The sequence below is a fragment of the Bombina bombina genome, chromosome 7, assembly GCF_027579735.1.
Source record: "Bombina bombina isolate aBomBom1 chromosome 7, aBomBom1.pri, whole genome shotgun sequence".
Lineage (NCBI taxonomy): Eukaryota > Metazoa > Chordata > Amphibia > Anura > Bombinatoridae > Bombina > Bombina bombina.
This window is the reverse complement of record NC_069505.1, coordinates 107,117,856-107,138,326: the sequence shown is the minus strand read 5'-3', so window position 1 is coordinate 107,138,326 and position 20,471 is coordinate 107,117,856. Positions and strand designations below refer to the sequence as shown.

Below are 20,471 nucleotides of genomic sequence, written 5' to 3'. Positions count from 1 at the left end.
AACTTTGCAATTTACTTTTATTACTAATTTTGCTTTGTTCTCTTGGTATTCTTAGTTGAAATCTAAATCTAGGAGGTTCATGTGCTAATTTCTTAGACCTTGAAGACTGCCTCTAATCTGAAAGCATTTTGACAGTTTTTCACCACTAGAGGGAGTTAGTTCATGTGTTGCATATAGATAACATTGAGCTCAGGCACATGAAGCTCCTAGGAGTCAGCACCAATTTGCCAAAAGAACTGAAATAAGGGGGCAGTTCGCAGAGGCATAGATACAAGGTAATCACAGAGGTAAAAAGTATATTATTATAACTGTGTTGGTTATGCAAAATTGGGGAATGGGTAATAAAGGGATTATCTACCTTTTTAAACAACAAAAATTCTGGTGTTTACTGTTCCTTTAAGAAAAGAAAGGCAGACCCTAATCTGAGGGCACCACAGCCTGCAAAACCTTTCTCCCAAAATCTGCTTCAGCCGAAGCAAAAACGTCAAATTTGTAGAATTTTTAAAAAGTATGTAAGGAGGACCAGGTAGCCATCTTACAAATATGATCCTCGTTCTTAAAGGCCCAAGAGGAAGCCACCACTCTAGTGGAATGAGCCGTAATCCTCTGAGGAGGTCTCTGTCCCGCTGACTCATAAGCAAAGCGTATAACACTCAACAACCAAAAAGACAAGGAAGTCGAAGAAGCCGTCAGACCCTTACGCTTCCCAGAGTAGATAACAAACAAAGAAGAATTTTGTCTAAAATCCTTAGTAGCTTGAAGATAAAACTTCAAAGTTCGAACCACATCCAAATTATGAAGTAAACGTTCCTTTGAAGAAGGATTAGGACACAAGGAAGAAACCACAATCTCCTGATTGATGTTACGATTAGACAACACCTTAGGAAGAAAACTCAAGAGGATATGTAGGACAGCCTTATCAGTGTGGAACACCAGATAAGGAGGCTCACATTGCAAGGCAGCCATTTGAGAGACTCTGCGTGCTAACACAATAGCCAGTAGAAAAAGAACCTTCCAGGACAACAATTTAATGCCAACCGAATGCATAGGCTCACACTGCAAAAACTTAAGAACAAGATTCAAACTCCAAGGTGGAGCATTAGATTTGAACACAGGTCTGATCCTGATCAGAGCCTTAATAAAGGATTGCATGTCAGGGAGCTCTGCGAGTCTCTTGTGCAGCAAAACAGAAAGGGCCGAAATCTGTCCCCTCAGGGAACTGGCAGAAAGGCCCTTCTCCAGACCCTCCTGGAGAAAGGAAAGAATCCTGGTAGCCTTGACCTTATGCCAGGCGAAACCCCGCTCTTCACACCAGAATAAGTAAGCTCTCCACACCTTATGATAGATGTGACGAGTAAAATGCTTACAAGCCTGAATGACAGTGCGTCAATAACCCTCTCAGAGAAACCTCTCTTGGCCTAGACTAAGCATTCAATCTCCATGTAGTCAGCCTCAGAGAATCTAGATTTTGATGAACAAAAGAACCCTGTTCCAGCAGATCCCTGCGACAAGGTAACTTCCACGGAGGAGATGAGGACATCCCCACCAGGTCCGCGAACCACATCCTTTACGGCTACGATGGAGCAATCAGTATCACCGATGCCTGCTTCTGCTTGATACGGGCCACTACGCGAAGGGAGAAGTGGTAACAGCGGAAAGATGTAAATTAGATTGAACCTCCAAGGCACTGCTAATGCATCTATTAGCTCCACCTGAGGATCCCTGGACCGCGACCCATATATCGGCAGCTTGGAATTGAACCGGGACGCAATGAGATCTATCTCCGGCATCCCCCATCGGTTGCAAATCTCCGCAAACCATTTCCCTGGATGAAAGGATTGTCTGCTGAGGAAATCTGCTTCCCAGTTGTCTACACCCAGAATGTGGATCGCTGACAGCGAGCAGTTGTGGGCTTCCGCCCACTCCAAAATCCGAGATACTTCCCTCATTGCTAGGGAGCTCCTCATTCCCCCTGATGGTTGATGTAAGCCACGAGGTCATGTTGACTGTTTGGAAGCTGATAAACTGGGAGAAACCCAGAAGAGGACAAGCCTTCAGAGCACTGAAGATTGCTCGAAGTTCCAAAATAATGATCAGGAGGAGGGATAGGAGTCCATAGGCCCTGTGCCTTCCTGGCACCCTAAACAGCTCCCCATCCTGAGAGACTAGCGTCCGTAGTCACAATCTCCAAGGATGGTCTCAAGAAGGATGTCCCGTGGGATAGGTGATCTGGACAGAGCCACCAGGAGAGCGATTCTCTTGACCGGTTGTCCAGAGAAATCTGTTGACACAGATCCGAATGATCGACGTTCCACTGTCTCAGCATGCACAGCTGAAGTGGTCTGAGATGGAATCTGGCAAAACAAATGATGTCTATACTGGACACCATGAGACCAATCACCTCCATCCACCGAGCCATAGAGGGCCTTAAGGAGGTCTGGAGGGCAAGACAAGTGGAAGTTAGCTTGTAACATCTCTGGTCTGTAAGGAATATCCTCATGGATATGGAATCTATTATAGTACCCAGGAATTGCACCCTGGTATTGGGAATAAGATATCTTCCATCCATGAGATCGAAGAAGAAATAGAAGAGCTTTCGAATGGTCTACTGCCAGACAACAGGATGGTGCTTGAACCAGAATGTCGTCCAAGTATGGTGCTACTGCTATACCCTTGGTTTTGGCCACTGCAAGCAGAGCCCCTAGAACCTTCGTAAAAACTCTTGGAGCAGTAGCTATACTAAACGGAAGTGCAATAAACTGGAAGTACTGGTCCAGGAACGCAAACCATAGGAACTTGAAGTGTTCCTTGTGTATTGGAACATGAAGGTAAGCATCATTCAGCTCTATCGTGTTCATGAACTGTCCTTCCTGAACTAAGGGAAGGATGGACCTTAATGTCTTCATCTTGAACGAGGCAATATAGATAGAAATATGTTTAAGCACTTTAGGTCCAGAATCATACGGAAAGTTCCCTCCTTCTTTGGGACCACAAAAAGGTTTGAGTAGCATCCAAGACCTCTCTCTGCAAGAGGTACCGGGACAATGACTCCCAGGGAGGAGAGATCCCTCACACACCCTAGAAAGGTCTCTCTCTTTTCTGGCCTTGAAAACCGTTTTTGACAAGAGGAATCTGCCCCTGGGTGGATGAGATTTAAAACCTATCCTGTATCCCTGAGTGATGACCTCCAGGACCCACGAGTCGTGCATGTCCCCAAAGCAAGCTTCCGAAAAGAGTGACAGTCTGCCCCCTACAAGATCCAGAGCCGGATGGGGGTTCCCCCTTCATGCTGACTGTCTCGGCAGGCTTCTTTTTCTGCTTGGATTTATTCCCAGACTGAGCCGTCTTCCAAGTCCCATTTGGATTGCTCGGGTTTTGCGGAGGGCTGCTGATGTTGGGATTTATCCAAACGAAAGGAATGAAAATTAGGACCTTGTCCCTTAGGTTTGTTCTTCTTATCCTGCGGTAAAAAGGCACCTTTGCCTCCAGTAACTGTAGAGATAATTGAGTCCAGGCTTGGACGAAATAGAATCTTTCCCATAAATGGGAGGGAAAGAAGTCTTGACTTCGAAGTCATGTCCGCAGACCAGGACTTCAGCCAGAGTGCCCTACAGACTTGAACAGAAAAACCTGAAGCCTTGGCATTCAGGTGAATAATTTGCATATTTGCATCATAAATAAAAGAATTACTCACCCTTAAGGCCTTGATACTTTCTTGGATCACGTTGAGGGGACCCTCCACCTCGATCAACTCAGATAAGGAGTCGCACCAGTAGGTAGCTGCTCCATGAACCGCAGCAACAGCCACTGCCGGTTGAAACAAATATCCCGTATGTTGAAACATATTTCTTATAAATGTGATAGTGAAAGACAGCACCTATTTACCTTCTGGGTACATGATTAAGAACCTGGCATAGGTTTGAAACGTTGTTGATATGATGGACCCTGTAAGAAATGAATAAAGGTCTTTTTAAAGTTTAACTGGTGGCTGGAAAAATACTTCTTTTGGAAACATATTTCTTAACAGAGTTTCTATTTTCTTATCCATGGGTTCTTTAAATGATGAACTATCCTCAAGCGGGATAGAAGTGCGTTTAGCAAGTGTGGAGAAAGCGCCATCCACCTTGGGGATGGAACCCCACAACTCCAATTGAGAGTCCGGAACCGGGAACAATTTTTTAAAGGGAGAAGGGGGAAAATGAAGAACCAATTATTTTCCATTCATTCTTAATAATGTTCGCCATCTTTACGGGAACCTGGAAAGTCTGTGGTACAACCCTGTCCTGGTAGACCTTATCTAATTTAGGAATCAAAGGTTCCTCAGGCAATTTAGGCTCTGGAACCTCTAAAGTAGCCAAAACTTCCTTTAGCAGAAAGTGTAAATGTTCAATCCAAAATCTAAAGTCTGGTTCCTCTGCAGCTGGAGGCTTAGAGGCAGCGGATTCCGACCCAGAAAGAGCACCCTCATCATCGGATAATCTGGTATCAGATAAATCCAATAAGCTAGTAGATGACCCCTGAAAAGGATAGCAATATTTGACCTTTTGCTTTTGCTTAGCAGGGCGAGGTTAAGCACTAAAGGCCGCAGACACTGCCGTTTGTAACTGCTCAGTAAAGTCTGGCGGTTAAAGGGCCACTCCAGATGGAGGATTAGGAGTGCTACGGGAAGCTGCATGTGTATCAGGAGATGACTGTAGGGTGTACACCTCACGGGACGGAGACTACTCAGAAGTGGATGGCTCAGTGGTATCAAACATATTAACTTTCTTTGACATGATTACTTCATCAAGGCATGTGGAACATAATTGAGCAGGTGGGTATACTGCAGCCTTCTTGACAATATAGACAGGTATAAGACTTATGTAAAGAGGGAGTACCCTCTAATGCATTAGAATCCTCCATAGCTTGCTAATGGCTGGTGCACTCACCACCCTCCTATGACCCAGGCCAAACAGAGAAACTGCTTCTTCTCCGGTAAACCGCACGGTCAGGGGGGAAAAAATGGTCACGTGGTGCGCAATGCAGGACTGCCCCTGCTATAATAGGAAAAAAGTGTGCCCAGTCTTTCAGGCTGCGCAGCTTCCAAAAAATGAAAGTAAAACCTGTACGTTCCAACATCTGTCTGAGCCTTGTCGCAGCATAATCATAATAAAATAAAATTATGTGATTAATCCCCCCTGTTCAATAATCCCCTCCGGAGATATTAACCCTTGATTCCATACAGATAAAAGGAGCCACACTGTGACCCTGTCTTCTTGCGTTATCATATGTGTATAAAAAATGAAACAATCTCAAAGGAATTTATGCCGTGGAACAGAAACACAGCCTCTCAAGTTTGACAGTCTTGTAGTATCGCTCCTGACATGAACTTGAGTGATGGAAGCAAGCAGTGAAATTTGTCAACACTGATTGCTTAGTAACTGTTAATACGAGTCTGGATGGGTTTGCAGAAAGACTATCCCAGTATCCCTGCATCTCCAGACTCTAACATTTGTCAATGCTCTCACTGAGAGGCTGACAAGACTACTTAAAACTCCAGTCCCATTTCGAATGGGTAGATACCCATTATAAGGAACTACTCCGAATCATCTGACACTTTTCTGCCAACCTCCTGTGATGAAAGGCAGAGAATGACTGGGATATGAGGGAAGTAGGGGGAGTATTTAAGCCTTTGGCTGGGGTGTTTTTGCCTCCTCCAGGTTCAGTATTTCCCAACAGTAAGGAATGATGCTGTGGACTCTCCTCATATTAAGAAGGAAATACTGTGCTGAGTTAGATGGTGAGCACATGAAAGGCAGGCATTTCAAATTACTGTCCATATCCTAATTTGGAGCAGAATTATAGATTTACAGGATTGGGTCGGAAGCTCATTTGCTGCAGAATATTAACCCTTGGCAAGCACTACACATATAATTAGAGTTAAATTAAAGGTAAACATTTGTGCAATAATATAATACACAAACACATTTGAGAATTATATTACTATTGTGTCTTTTTAACCTTCTAGCTGCTGAGAGGGCAGCAAGAAATTGTAATTGTATAAGAAAAGAAAGATAATCTCAGGCTTGTAAACATTCAGTTTGGAGAATGAAGAGAGAAAAAAACAAATACTTACAAATATAAAAAAGTTGAAAATAAACATAAGGTATTTGACACAGCTCAAACTATCTCCTTCCATGTTGACAAATGTGCGGATTTCACTGAAAACAGAAAAATATATACAGGTTAGAAGAGGTAACTTGAAATAAACATGCTAATTCATCTAAATAAACAAATGAGTCAATAAATACATAAACAAACACAAGATCTATATACTTGCCTAGATTCCATAACCCCATTTTTATATAACTAATCTGTTTCTAAATAAAAAAATAAATAAATAAATAAAAGCCTCAACATCACAAATTAAAAATGGCAGAATTCATAAAATGTTGAAGCTCCCCCTTTTTACAACCATGAGTTATGATTTAAAGGGACAGTCTAGTCAAAATTATACTTTTATGGTTCAGATAGGGCATGTCCTTTTAAACAATTTTCCAATTTACTTTTATCATCAAATTTGCTGTGTTCTCTTGGTATTCTTAGTTGAAAGCTATCCTAGGTAGGCTCATATGCTAATTTCTAAGCACCAGATGGCCACCTCTTATTCAAATGCATTTTACAGTTTTTCACAACTAGACAGCGTATATTCATGTGTCACATATAGATAAAATTAAGCTCACGCATGTGAAGTTACCTAGGAGTAAGCACTGACTGGCTGAAATGCAAGTCTGTCAAAAGAACTGAAACAAGGGAGCAGCCTACAGAGGCTTAGATACAAGGTAATCACAGAGGTAAAAAGTATATTAATATAACATTGTTGGTTATGTAAAACTGGGGAATGGGTAATAAAGAGATTATCTATATTTTTAAAGAATAACAGTTCTGGTGTAGACTGTTCCTTTAAGAGGACTCACAAGTCAAAATCAAACTTTTGGGGTTCAGATAGAACATGCAATTTAATTCTATTATGAAATGTACTTTATTTTGGTATACTTTGTTGAAAAGCAAACCTAGGTAGGCTCAGGAACAACAGTGCACTACTTGGAGCTAACTGGTGATTGGTGGCTACATTCATATGTCCATTGTCATTGGTCTACCAGATATGTTCAGCTAAGCCATAGTAGTACATTGCTGCTCTGGAGCTGACTTTAAAGGGACAGTATACTCCATAATTTGAATTGTTAATATTATCCTTTTATTACCCATTCCCCAGTTTTGCATAACCAACACCATTATATAAATACACTTTTTACCTCTGTGATTACCTTGTATCTATGCCTCTGCAGACTGACCCCTTATTTCAGTTCTCTTTACAGACTTGCATTTTAGCCAATCAGTGCTGACTCATAAATAACTCCACGGGCGTGAGCATAATGTTATCTATATGACACACATGAACTAGCACTCTCTAACTGTCAAAACTCACTGAGATAAGAGGTAAAATTCAAGGGCTTAAAAATTAGCATATGAGCCTACCTAGGTTTAGCTTTCAACAAAGAATACTAAGAGGACAAAGCAAATTTGGAAAGTAAATTGGAAACTTTTAAAATCACATTCCCTATCTGAATCATGAAAGTTTAATTTTGACTAGACTTTCCTCTATGTGTTTACCCCTTGTGCAGGGGTTAGTCCAGTGATGGCTAATCTTGGCACCCCTGATGTTTCAGAACTACATTTTCTATGATGCTCAACCATACTGCAGAGTGCCAAAGCATCATAGGAAATGTAGTTTCAAAACATATAGGGTGCCAAGGTTAGCCATTAGTGGCAAAGCATCATGGGAAATGTAGTTTCAAAACATATAAAGTGCCAAGGTTAGCCATCACTGGGTTAGGCACATAGTTATATTCCAATAGTGCAATAATGAAAAGCTCTTAATCACTGGAACATTCTCTTTTTGGACTTTTATGTTCCTTTAACTTTGTTTTCCTGAATAGGAATAGATAGAAATTGAAATGTGCATGGGCGCATTTCAATATGAAATAAAATCTTCTTTGCAATATATTTTTATCAGCATAAATGCTTCTAGTAAAACGTATTACTGGTTTTCTGCGGCATACGCACGTATGCTATGAGGGCTCATGCGCAAGTATTCAAACTCTACATCTTCTCAAAAAGTCAGTGGTGGCTTCTATTATACAAAAATGATGTCTTCACAGAAGCAATACACACCGTCGCCAGCTCTCTGAGAAGGTATAGAGTTTGAATACTGGCGCATGAGCCCTCATAGCATATGTGCGTATGCCGCAGAAAACCAGTAATACATATTATTGCAAAGATGCATTTATTTCATATTGAAATGCGCCCATGTGCGTTTCAATTTTGACTTTTCTATCCCTTTAAAGCTTTTTCTTTTTAGACTTTTATATCCAGAGATTGGCACACAACATAACAGCAGCTCTGTAATGTTACATATTAAAAATGTTGCAAATGTACCAAATTTATATGAATCCCTTGGCAGCATAGAGGGGGAAATACATTACAATTCTCATGAGAAATTGTCTAATTGCAAACCCCAGGTGTATGTTTCAGTCTGCCGGGCTTCATTAGTGAGGTACAGCTATATACTTTAGGCACAGTGGGCCCTATTACCATAAAAGCTGTCAAATCCCCTAGGATCCTTCACATAATGCAAGAGAATGTCAAACATGCTCTGCTACAAATTAAAGAGACATACAATATTTTTTTATTTGCTGCATCTAAAAGGGAAGAATACAATTTTGCTACAGTTTTTGTTTGTCAAAACAAATGTTCCTGTACTATAAGAATGTCAACTCTCCAGGGATCTTCCTTATTTGCCGAAACTTTTTTACAGTCTCCCTTATTTATCTGCTCTACATTTTTCTTCCTTATTTTTACATGTAAAATATTCATTTCATACATTTAATACTGTACTCTTGTACTCTTATTGAGTTAATCATGTGATAGCTTCATGTCTTTACTCTCACTGTGCCTTAACCCCTTCGTGACCAGACCATTTTTCTATTTGTTGACCGTTTGGGACCAGGGCTATTTCTGCAGTGTTTGTGTTTAACTGTAATTTTCCTCTTACTCATTTACTGTACCCACACATATTGTATACAGTTTTTCTTGCCATTAAATGGACTTTCTAAATATACCATTATTTTCATCATATCTTATAATTTACTATAAAAAAATGATAAAATATGATGAACAAAATGGAAAAAAACACACTTTTTTTAACTTTGACCCCCACAATCTGTTACATATTTACAACCACCAAAAAACACCCATGCTAAATAGTTTCTAAATGTTTTTCTGAGTTTATAAATACCCAATGTTTACATGTTCTTTGCAAGTTATAGGGTAATAAATACAAGTAGCACTTTGCTATTTCCAAACCTTTTTTTTTTTTTTTTCAAAATTAGCAATAGTTACATTGGAACACTGATTATCTGTCAGGAATCCCTGAATATCCCTTGACATGTGTATATATATATATATATATATATATATATATTTAGTAGACAACCCAAAGTATTGATCTAGGCCCATTTTGGTATATTTCATGCCACCATTTCACCGCCAAATGCGATCAAATAAAAAAAAAAAATCGTTAAACCTTTTTACAAACTTATTTCACAAACTTTAGGTTTGTCCCTGAAATTATTTACAAACAGCTTGTGCAATTTTGGTACAAATGGTTGTAAATGCTTCTCTGGGATCCCCTATGTTCAGAAATAGCAGACATATATCGCTTTGGCATGGCTTTTTGGTAATTAGAAGGCTGCTAAATACTGCTGCGCACCACATGTGTATTATGCCCAGCAGTGAAGGGGTTAATTAGGGAGCTTGAAGGGTTAATTTTAGCTTTAGTGTAGAGATCAGCCTCCCACCTGACACATCACATCCCCCCTCCCAAACAGCTCTCTTCCCTCCCCCACCCCACAATTGTCCCCGCCATCTTAAGTAAGTTCTGTTGAGAACTGCAATTCATTGAAAACTGCAATCTGACGTCACTTCTGGTGAGTCTTCTATTTTAATATATGTTTTGCCTCTGTCTGGGGGGCGCACCGCCGATCCTCTGGCATACACCCCAAATAAACCTTGGAGAATGAGGTTTACAAAGGGGGCAAAGCCCACCTTGAACCCCCCAGGTGGAGGCAAAATAGATAGTGAAGATAGGCGATTACAGTGCCCATCTGATTGGTTGTGAATCCTGTCACTAACTGGATATGGACCAATCAGATGTGTGGAATCACCGGAAGTGACATCAGATTGCAGTTTTCGATGAATTGCAGTTCTCGACAGAACACCAGTACTAAAATAAAAGGCTTTCTTTTTATTTTTTTAATTTTTTAAAATATATATTCAGCAGTGATGGATTCCCCCGTTAGCCCCCAACCTCCCTGATCCCCCCCAAACAGCTCTCCCTTGGATAAAATGTACCACCACCCCCCCTTCCTCCATCAATTACAATTTTAATGTTCTATAGTGTAGCGGTCCCATATGCTCAGGCCCCCGTGCATGCTCACAGTGACCCTGCGCACGATCCCGCCCTCCTCTGACCTATTTCCCCCAGCGAAGGGCCGCCCACCTGCCTCCCTGCAATGACTCCCGCCCACCAACAATCAGCACCATTGCTTGTCGATGCAGAGAGGGCCACAGAGTGGCCCTCTCTGCATCAGTGGGTAAAAATGGTATTGTAGTGATGCCTCAATATCGAGGCATCACTGCAATACATTGAAAGCGGCAAACCCCAGAGGACATGTCAGGCACGTCCTTGGTCCTTAAGGGTATTTTTTTGTAGGATGTGCCTGACACGTCCTCGGTCGCCAAGAGGTTAAAGAGACACAACTACTAAAGAATAGTAAAGTCAATAGTAAAGAATTTTTGCTCTTATATTTACTAAAGAAAAGTAACTACTCACTATGTTATTGTATTTCCTCATGTTCCTGCAGCTCTTTACAAATCAGATCTCCTGTTTTAATAGCTTAAAGGTGACAGATACTTAAAGGGACATTATACACTCATTTTTTCTTTGCATAAATGTTTTGTAGATGATCTATTTATATAGCCCATAAAGGTTTTTTTTTTTAAAATAAATGTATAGTTTTGCTTATTTTTAAAGAACATTGCTCTGATTTTCAGACTCCAAACCAAGCCCCAAAGTTTTATTTGAATACCGTCAGCTACCTTCTCCAGCTTGCTTCTGTTTGTGTAAAGGGTCTTTTCATATGCAAAAGAAGGGGGAGGGGGAGTGTCTTATTTCCCACTTGCAGTGGGCTTTCCAGCTGCCTTTTCAACAGAGCCAAACTGACAGCTTCTAAGTAAGTTTTTAAACAATTTTATACTGGATTTTTATATCAGTATCTGTGCATCTTATTCTTTATAGTAGTGTCTATTACATGCAGTTATATGAAAATGAGTGTATACTGTACCTTTAAGCTCTGCCTCTTTGTATTGGAGGCTGCCATCTTGGAGCTCAGGTATTCTCACAGTCTGTGACAGTAGAAGCTGTGCACACTGACAGATCAGTAATATTGCCCACTTTTTTTTACGGCTGTATTATGTGCCTCAGGTTAGCGTGCATGCAACATCATGTGAGCTTTACATTTTTGCATTTTTACAGTTTTACAGTTGCGCAAAATATATTTAAAAAGCTCTGGGTTATCATATTCCTTGTTAAAAGGAGAATTGCCTGGTATTTCGGGGCTGGACTGACCTTACTTGGCGGGATCAGGCTGATATGCTTCAGGAAAGTTTTCCTTTGTGAAGAGCACAACTGGGCTAAAAGAGGTTGCTCAGTGCTCCTTGGTGGTAACTTGCCATAGACCAAGCTACTGAGCTGTTGTTCATTCCTGGTAGTGCGCTTCTCTCTTTGTATGCATATTCAAAAATCTCTCAACAATAATATAGAGCAATGCAGCCACTGCAAAACTGTACAGCTCCTGCTTTGTATCATGCACCCGAACCTGAAGCACATTATGCAGTTGTAAAAACAAAACAAAAAACTGATCTGTGAGTGTACATTGCTTATGTCACAGGCTGTGAGAATACCTGACCTCCAAGATGGCAGCCCCCAGTACAAAGAGGCGGAGCTTCAATATCTGGCACCTTTAAAGGGTCATTCTACAATAGAATTTTTTTATTGTTTTAAAAGATAGATAATCCCTTTATTACCCATTCCCCAGTTTTGCATAACCAACACAGTTATATTAATATACTTTTTACCTCTGTGATTACCTTGTATTTAAGCATCTTCTGACAGCCCCCTGATCACATGACTTTATATTTATTATCTATTGCAGTGATTTTTAACCTTTGTTTTGCCGTGGCACACTTTTTTACATTAAAAAATCCTGTGGCACACCACCATCCCAAAATTTTAAAAAAATCACACATTGTAGCCTAATACAGCATATATATAGATATACACATACACACAAACACACACATAATATATGTATTGTGCTGTTATGCCATGCCTCCTACAAACTACCCCTGCACTGGGAGTAAAAAACAAGCAAAGTTTAAAAAATATGTCACACTGTTGTCAGTCTGCAGTGGCACACCTGAGGATCTCTCACGGCACACTGGTTGAAAAACACTGATCTATTGACTTGCATTTAAGCCTATTAGTGCTGTGTTGTGCACAACCCATAGGCATGAACACAATGTTATCTATATGGCTCACATGAACTTGCACTCCCCTTGTTATGAAAAGCTAATAAAAATGCATGTGATACAAGGCTGTCTATAGGGGCTTAGATACAGGCAGAAATTGAGAGGTTTTAATGTAATACAAGTATATAAATATAACAATGTTGGTTGTGCAAAGCTGGGGAATCGGTAGTAAAGGCGTTATCTATCTTTTTAAACAATAACAATGTTGGTGTTGACTGTCCCTTTAAGCTATAAAAACAGGAGAAGGAATTTGAAAAGAGCTGGAGGGATAGAATGAAATGCAATAACATAGTGAGTAGTAACCATTCTAGGTTAGTTGTGTCCCTATAAATGAAAAATAGACTTCACGGATTTCTAGAAAGTTGTTGAACGTTAAACACCTTTAACTTAAAAGGATAGTAAAGTCATGATTCAGACAGAGCATGCTATTTTAAACTACATCATCTTATGAGTTAGATTCTCTCTGCATCCTTTATTGAATAGCATACCTAGGTAGGCCCAAGGGCAGCAATGCACTACTGATAGCTAACTGCAATTGGTGGCTGAGTATAGATGCCTCTTGACATTGGCTCACTTGACGCGTTGAGCTAGCTCCCAGTAGTGCATTGCTGATACTTCAACAAAGGATATAATGAGAATGAAGCAAATTTAACAATAAAAGTAAATTGGGAAGTTGTCTAAAATTGTATGCTCTGAATTATGAACGTGTTTTATGTCCCTTTAAAGTAACATGAAAGTTAAAATTAAAGGGCTATTAGTGCTAATGGGTAGTGTGACTAGTGCCGCTGATTGGATCAGCATCAGTTGCCACTTGGTACCAACAGTGCTCTGAGAGTCCCGAGCAGGACTTTAACTATATGTTTAGCCAATTGTAGGGGTTAAACACATAGCATTACAGCGTCACCAGTGTTTCAGGGTTCAAATAGTACATGCAGTTTTATGAGACTTTTAAAATTTCTTCTATTATCAAATCTACTTTGTTTTCTTTGTACTTTTGGTTGAAAAGCATACCTAGGTAGGCAGTGCACCAATGGAAGCTAGCTGCTGATTGCTGACTACACACACACATGCCTCTAGTCATTGCTTCACAAGATGTGTTCTGCAATCTTCCAGTATTGCTGCTCCATGACTAATTTTTGCATAGGTTAAACGCATAGTTATACACAAGTAACAGAGCAATAATGAAATGCTCTAACACACTGAAACATTTTCTTTCTGTGTTTTATGCCCCTTTAACCTTTTTGTGCTGAAATATTTTTAGGATCAGCATGTTTAAATAGTACTCTTGTATTGGTGTGATAGGACACTGTAACCCCCTCAGTCTATACCTGCCAACACCATCATGATCACTTATGGGAGAGTTCCAAGTGGGAATATTTATAGATTCTTAAATAAATATGTGATGTGGCGGCAGATAAACATCTTCTAGATTTCATTGTTGAGATATATTAAGGTTCTCTTTGCTTAAAGGGACATTCCGATCAAAATAAAAATACACATAGATTAATTTCATATTTGGATAGAAACATATTTACAATATACACGTATTAGCAAAAAAAATGCTTCTAGTAAAAGTTATCGCTGTTTTAGTTTTAGCATTTTTCTCTACAGCAAATCTAGATATTCATTTTACATAATGCAGCTGCTCAGCGAGCCAGTGGGGCTTGTATCATGTTCGCAATTATACAAATTTAGTCATTATCAGATGATACAAGCACCTTAGACTCTGAGCCAGTCCTGTGTTTAAAAAGCTAGTGCACAGAGCATACTTAAGTACACTCTTGAAACAGCTATAGATTTTACTAGAAGCATTATTGTTAATACATATATATTGCGAAAAATGCTTATTTTCAAAACTAAAATGCACTTGTGAGATTCCAGTTTTGTCCAGAATGTACCTTTAAAGGGACACTAAATCCATTTTTTTTTCATGATTCAGACAGAGCAGGCAATTTTAAGCAACTTTTTATTTTACTCCTATTATCAAATTTCTTCATTCTCTTGCTATCTTTATTTAAAAATCAAGAATGTAAAGCTTAGGAGCTTAATTTTTGGTTAAGAACCTGGGTTACGCTTGCTGAATGTAGTCACCAATAAGCAAACGCTATCCAGGGTGTTGAACCTAAAATGCTCTGGCTCCTAAGCTTTAGATTCTTGCTTTTTAAATAAAGATAGCAAAAGAACGAAGAAAAATGGATAATAAGAGTAAATTATAAAGTTGCTCAAAATTGCCCGCTCTGTCTGAATCATGAAATAAAAAAATTGGGTTTAGTATTCATTTAAGTCTTCTGGCGTATCACACAGAACTTTTCCTATGAATCCCATCTGTCACACTATCCCCCGCACAATCACAGTGCTGTGCTGCTTGTTGCTTTGGCCTATATAAGGAAAAATATCCAATTACAGAGAAACTCAATAAAATAAGCTTCCATTAAACAAACAATGCACTAAAACCAGAAGCCAGCCGAGTGTATTTAGCCTAATTATAGAGCGTCCTCCCGTTGCCTTACATTACCAGTAATAAAATGCTTTCAGCCCAGAAGGCTGGAGAGTATACTGCGTCTGTTTATATGTTTGTGTTTCAGAAGAAAGATACGCAGCTTTTTAAAGTTACTTTATGAAGTCTCACTGTCAGGGTCATTAGCTGACAAGACACATTTATTTAGGCATATTGGTACGGGTTAGAAACTGGTCAACTCTGCAAACAAGTGGGGAGAAATGTATTACAAATCTTTTATTCTTTATTATTGTTTATTTGTAAAACACCTTCAAATTCTGACATTGTCACATGTTAAAAATACAGATACATAAAACAAACAAATCAATACAGGGGGACCTGCTTTAAAGTGGTTACAGTCAAAAGGTTTAAGGTTGGGGGGGGGGCATATGGTGTTGGGTAGCTTCTAGCATAGAGTGTAGTTGCACAGTGAGACCAGACAGCTTAATATTTAGTTTGTGGGTTTGTATTAAGAGGAACTTTCAGAGGAGAGCCTCTATATAAACTGGATTATAAAGAGTGCTTGAAGCTATACAAGGTTGAACACAGTCTGGTGGTGTGGTATAGGCAGTTCCAGAGAGTGGAGGTGGGCAGGGCCGGCTCAAGATATAGTGCTGCCTGGGTCCCAGAATAAAACAACGCCCCCCCAGTAGTAGCATTACTGATTACCAATTTAACCTACTAGCCCATCCACTGACCTTACTAAGTCTGCCTGAATGCAACTAATGCTTATGCACAATAAGTGAGAAGGTAGTTAGGGAAGAGCTGCACTTCTCCCACCTTGAATGTCGCTCATGACCAGTTCGGTGTCTTTGTGCATGATTAAGTAATGCTGCTGGGAGCCTGGGACTTCCCCCACGGAGACACAGAAGTGGTCTGGGTGTGACAGTGACTAAGTCACTGAAGTGCTGCCCCTTGTCAAGTGCTGCCTGGGTCCATTGGACTTACTTGGTCCCATGGTTGAGCCGGTGTAGTGTCGATATCTGTGACCCGACGGAATGTGCGCCCACATTCCTGAGCGCACACGTGACGTTGACGACCAATCACCTGCCAGAGACACCTCCTTCCAGATTTCAACACTACACCACGTGACTGGTCACAGAAACAGACGGAACAGCTGAGCCTGTCAGATTTTGCAGCCTTCACCGGGGCGCCGCTGTTCCACAGCTTACCATGCCTTCATAAATTTATTAGCAGTCCTGGGAAACGGATACTAATATGGAAATGGCTATGAAAGTTAAAAATACGTTGAAACTTTGACGAGCGGCTGCTACATTTCATTCTTTATCCATTATATTCTTACTATCATGCTGCTGTTTATATTTTTTAAAATGTATCTGTATGTTTTCATATATGATGCAACATGTTAGCGGTTTTTTTAACTGACTTCATCAGTGGAAAAAAAACAGTTAAAAGGTAAATTTTAAAAAATATAAACAGCAGCATGATGGTAAGAATATAACGGAGAAATAATGAAATGGAGCAGCCGCTCGTCAAAGTTTCAACGTATTTTTAACTTTCATAGCCATTTCCATATTAGAATCTGTTTCCCAGGACTGCTAATAAATTTATCAAGGCATGGTAAGCTGTGGAACAGTGGCGCCTCGGTGAAGGCTGCAAAATCTGACAGCCTCAGCTGTTTTGTCTGATTTTGAGACTGCGACCCGTCACGGTGTAGTGTAGAAATCTGGAAGGAGGTGTCTCTAGCAGGTGATTGGTGGTCAACCAGTCACGTGTGCGTTCAGGAATGTGGTGATGTGAAGGTTGCACATTCCACCTGGTCGCAGATTTCGACACTACACCAGCCCTGGAGGTGGGAGAGGGAAGTTAACTGATAGAAATGGACAAAGAAGTTGATGAAGCTGATGCCTTCATGACAGATTGGAGAGGGCTTTAGCGGGAGTTGGAAAGACCATACAAGTCTTTACAAAATTAGTTAATGTTTTGATAGTGTCTTGAGTAAGCAAAGGGCATCTTTTAAAGATGTTGTGTAGGTTTGCTCGGTTTGCTCGGTAAGAAGTTGTATATGTGGAGTGAATGAAAGTTCAGAGTTCAGTGTAATGCCAAGGCAGTGGACCTGGTTTATTAATATTGTGGGGTTTACATTTATACTGAGGCTGTAAGCATTTTTCACAATAAGAGCAAGACTAGAACAAGGGGTTATAATCTCAAATTGAACAGTAGCAGGTTCAGAAGTATGAATATATATATATATATATATATATATATACACATATATATACATACATATATATATATACATACATACATATATACATACATACATATATACATACATATATATATATATATATATATATACATACATACATACGTATATATATATATATATATATATATATATATATATATATATATATACAGTATATATATCCCTAACATTTTACTTCAGGTCTCAACTCACTAACTTTTTTAGAGCTGTTATGTGTTCGAGCGCAACACATAACCTTCAGCCTGATATCCATTGAAAGTATAGAGCATATTAAAGGGATGTCGGCCACGCTAAATATTCTCTGGTTATTCAGTTTTACCATGGACTTGTAATATCAGATTGAGAACTAATCCTTATGCGGTCCAGTGATATTGATAACCCACCCTGCACTATCAATAGTGCTTCACTTGTAATCTAGCCTTTTTAATACCAGTAAACAAATAGCTTAAGAGCTCTGAATCTGCAAGCATCACTGCTCCTGAGCCTGTTATCGTTTATAATGAAGGAGGCAGAATTATGTCATGCAGAGCCTAGAGTCAGGCTAGAGTGCATTACATGTGACATCAGAACTACATTTGCACTTGTATGTCGAGCTTTGGCAGTGAGAGATGGGTTGCCTAGGTCTAAGACTCACTGGATGAAGCAGAAAGGAGTTAATAAGTCACATTTAACTCAGAAGCAAGTCTAGATTCCTTGGGATCAGAGAGAGGACTAATGGTAAGGGATGAAATATTGGTGAATGAATAGCATATTATATCGTATTTGGTGATAGTTCTAAAGAACATTGTCTTCAAAATAAAGTAGTATAAAGAATTCAACATCAAATAGTCAAATTTCTGCAGGTAATTAAATTTAACTACCTTTGCTAAAAAAATGTATGAAAGGGCAGTCACTGCTCTTAAAAAAAAATCTGCTCAAGATATTTAAGGAAGGGAGAAATTACGGTGCTGCAAACATAGATGGAAAAAAATCTTCAAATGGTCTAGGCATTGTAGGCATCACATTATTGCTTCTTTCTTCAATATTTTCTCTGTACAGGAGGCCAAAAAGTTGTTTTCATCAAGGCCCTCTGTTCATACAGCAACTTGTATGTTTTTTATTACTTATATTATGTAAAAGACCCATTTATTAAATATTAGGTTAATTTAGGGGACATATTAGGTTTTTATAAGTCGAATCCCCGAGTAAAAGTATTGTCAAGAAGGGGACTGGGAATTTCAGTTTGAAAACAGATATTAACCCCACAACCATTTCACTCTAATTCAACAGTGGTTGGCATTATAATGATCCTTCTAAAACACTGATTTTACTCAAAAGTTTTAATCTCAATATATAGGGTTGCCTGTGTAATGGTTACAGTCGTGATTGGTCCTAAACTTGGGATCCAGACCTGTGCTGCTACATGGTCCATCCCGTCTTCTCTATTCATCTCTATTCCTCCCCGGGACAGCACCAGAATAGTGGGTATTCCACCAGAGAGATCTTTGCTGAGACCGGGGTCTCAATTGGACTGGTCTCAGTGGGCAGCATCTACTCCCCTGTAGGTATCAAGCCCTCTGTCTACACCACCTCCTGGACAAGTATTGATTGCCGTCCTTATAAATATACTTTTATCCTCTTAGCCCAGCTCTTAATGCTGTCTTTAAAAGGTGCTTTTGGCTTGTTTTTCTGCTTGATTGTCCACATGGATGTTTGTGTGTGCAGGTGAATATCTAAGGGTGCCTATGTGTGTTGGTGTATGCAGATGTCTATGGGCTTCTGTGTGTATGAATGAAGATGTCTATGGGCACCTGTGTGTATGTGAATGTCTATGGACGCTTGTGTGTTTGTGTGCATGTGGATGTCAATGGGTGCCTATGTGTATTTGTGCATGTGTTGTGTTTGTAGTTGCTTCTATGGGTGTTTAATTTACAATTAATTGACAGTGTGTCATGGAAGATTTCACAATAAAATTGGTGTGGGGCACATTTTAGAATTTCACCCTGAGAGCCAGATTCTATAGAAACTGCCCTGACTGCATGTTGCCTCTTCTCTGACATTACTGCTGGAGGTTTCTGCAATGAGGTCATTTTTTCTGTCTATAATAAAACCAAGACCACAAATTAATAGCTTTTATGGAAGAATAATTCTCATCTCACAGCAATCGCCAGATTCTTACACATTTTCAGCAAATCTACTGACAGGATCAAGATACTAACAAATCCAAAAATACTGGAACAGAGTGAGGTACCAGCTCCAACAAACAACTCTTACTAATATGCTTTGACGTTGTGACCTGATCTTTTGCTGATCTGTTCTTTAAATTTGATTGAAATAACATCAGAGTTAGCTTTGCTTTAAAATATATAGAATCTATATACAGAATTGAGTTTTCAATTTCACAAAGATAATTGACAAAGGAAATATCTGATGTTAAAAGAACAATTAGTAAAGTAAAAAGGAAGAATATTGCATAATGAAAGAAATAAGTATTTCAGAAATAACAATCAGTCGAGTTAAAGGATATTGTTGTAGTAAAAAAACACTAAGCAGTGGGTTATACTTAATAGAAATAATTGCAATATTTATTAATCATTATTTTATTCCAAATTCTTTTTTATTGAGAAAAGAACACATGAATTACATGTTATATTCAAATAATACAGAAACAACAGGCTTAATTGAATCATGAATAGCTTTTCGTCAAAGCAAAAACGATTCTCAAGTTTTATAATATCAGAATAAGTTTTAACATCAAATCACGTGAAGGTTTCATATTGTTATGTTATTGTTGCAAAACAGTAGAAATAGTTATATGTCGGTCAATAATACTTAAGTATCTTCCGTTCTTACAGGGAATAGCGTACTAGAGACTATCTATTGTTGTATGGTTAAACAAAATCAGGGCAGTGCATCTAATTGCTCCCATCTCTTGAGTAGGTACTGTTCCCAGATAGCCTGGACGGCAATATAGGAATCTCTCATGTCATTTTTATAAGATCTGTATTCCTCGAGTTCCATTAACTCTGAGACCCTACCTCTCCACATGGGCAAGGTGGGGGGTACGCAGGA

At 39.4% G+C, this 20,471-nt stretch overlaps 1 protein-coding gene across 2 annotated transcripts in view; it reads right to left on the bottom strand.

Annotated features, from left to right (window-relative positions):
* The window catches only part of TSPAN18 (tetraspanin 18), a 318,752-nt gene that overhangs the window by 55,193 nt on the left and 243,088 nt on the right, over positions 1 to 20,471 (bottom strand). For both annotated transcript variants that reach the window (XM_053720236.1, XM_053720238.1), the window contains one exon: positions 6,116 to 6,200. In XM_053720236.1, the coding sequence (XP_053576211.1) occupies positions 6,116 to 6,178 (63 nt within the window). In that variant the 5' untranslated portion in view covers positions 6,179 to 6,200. The remainder of the gene's footprint in view (positions 1 to 6,115; positions 6,201 to 20,471) is intronic.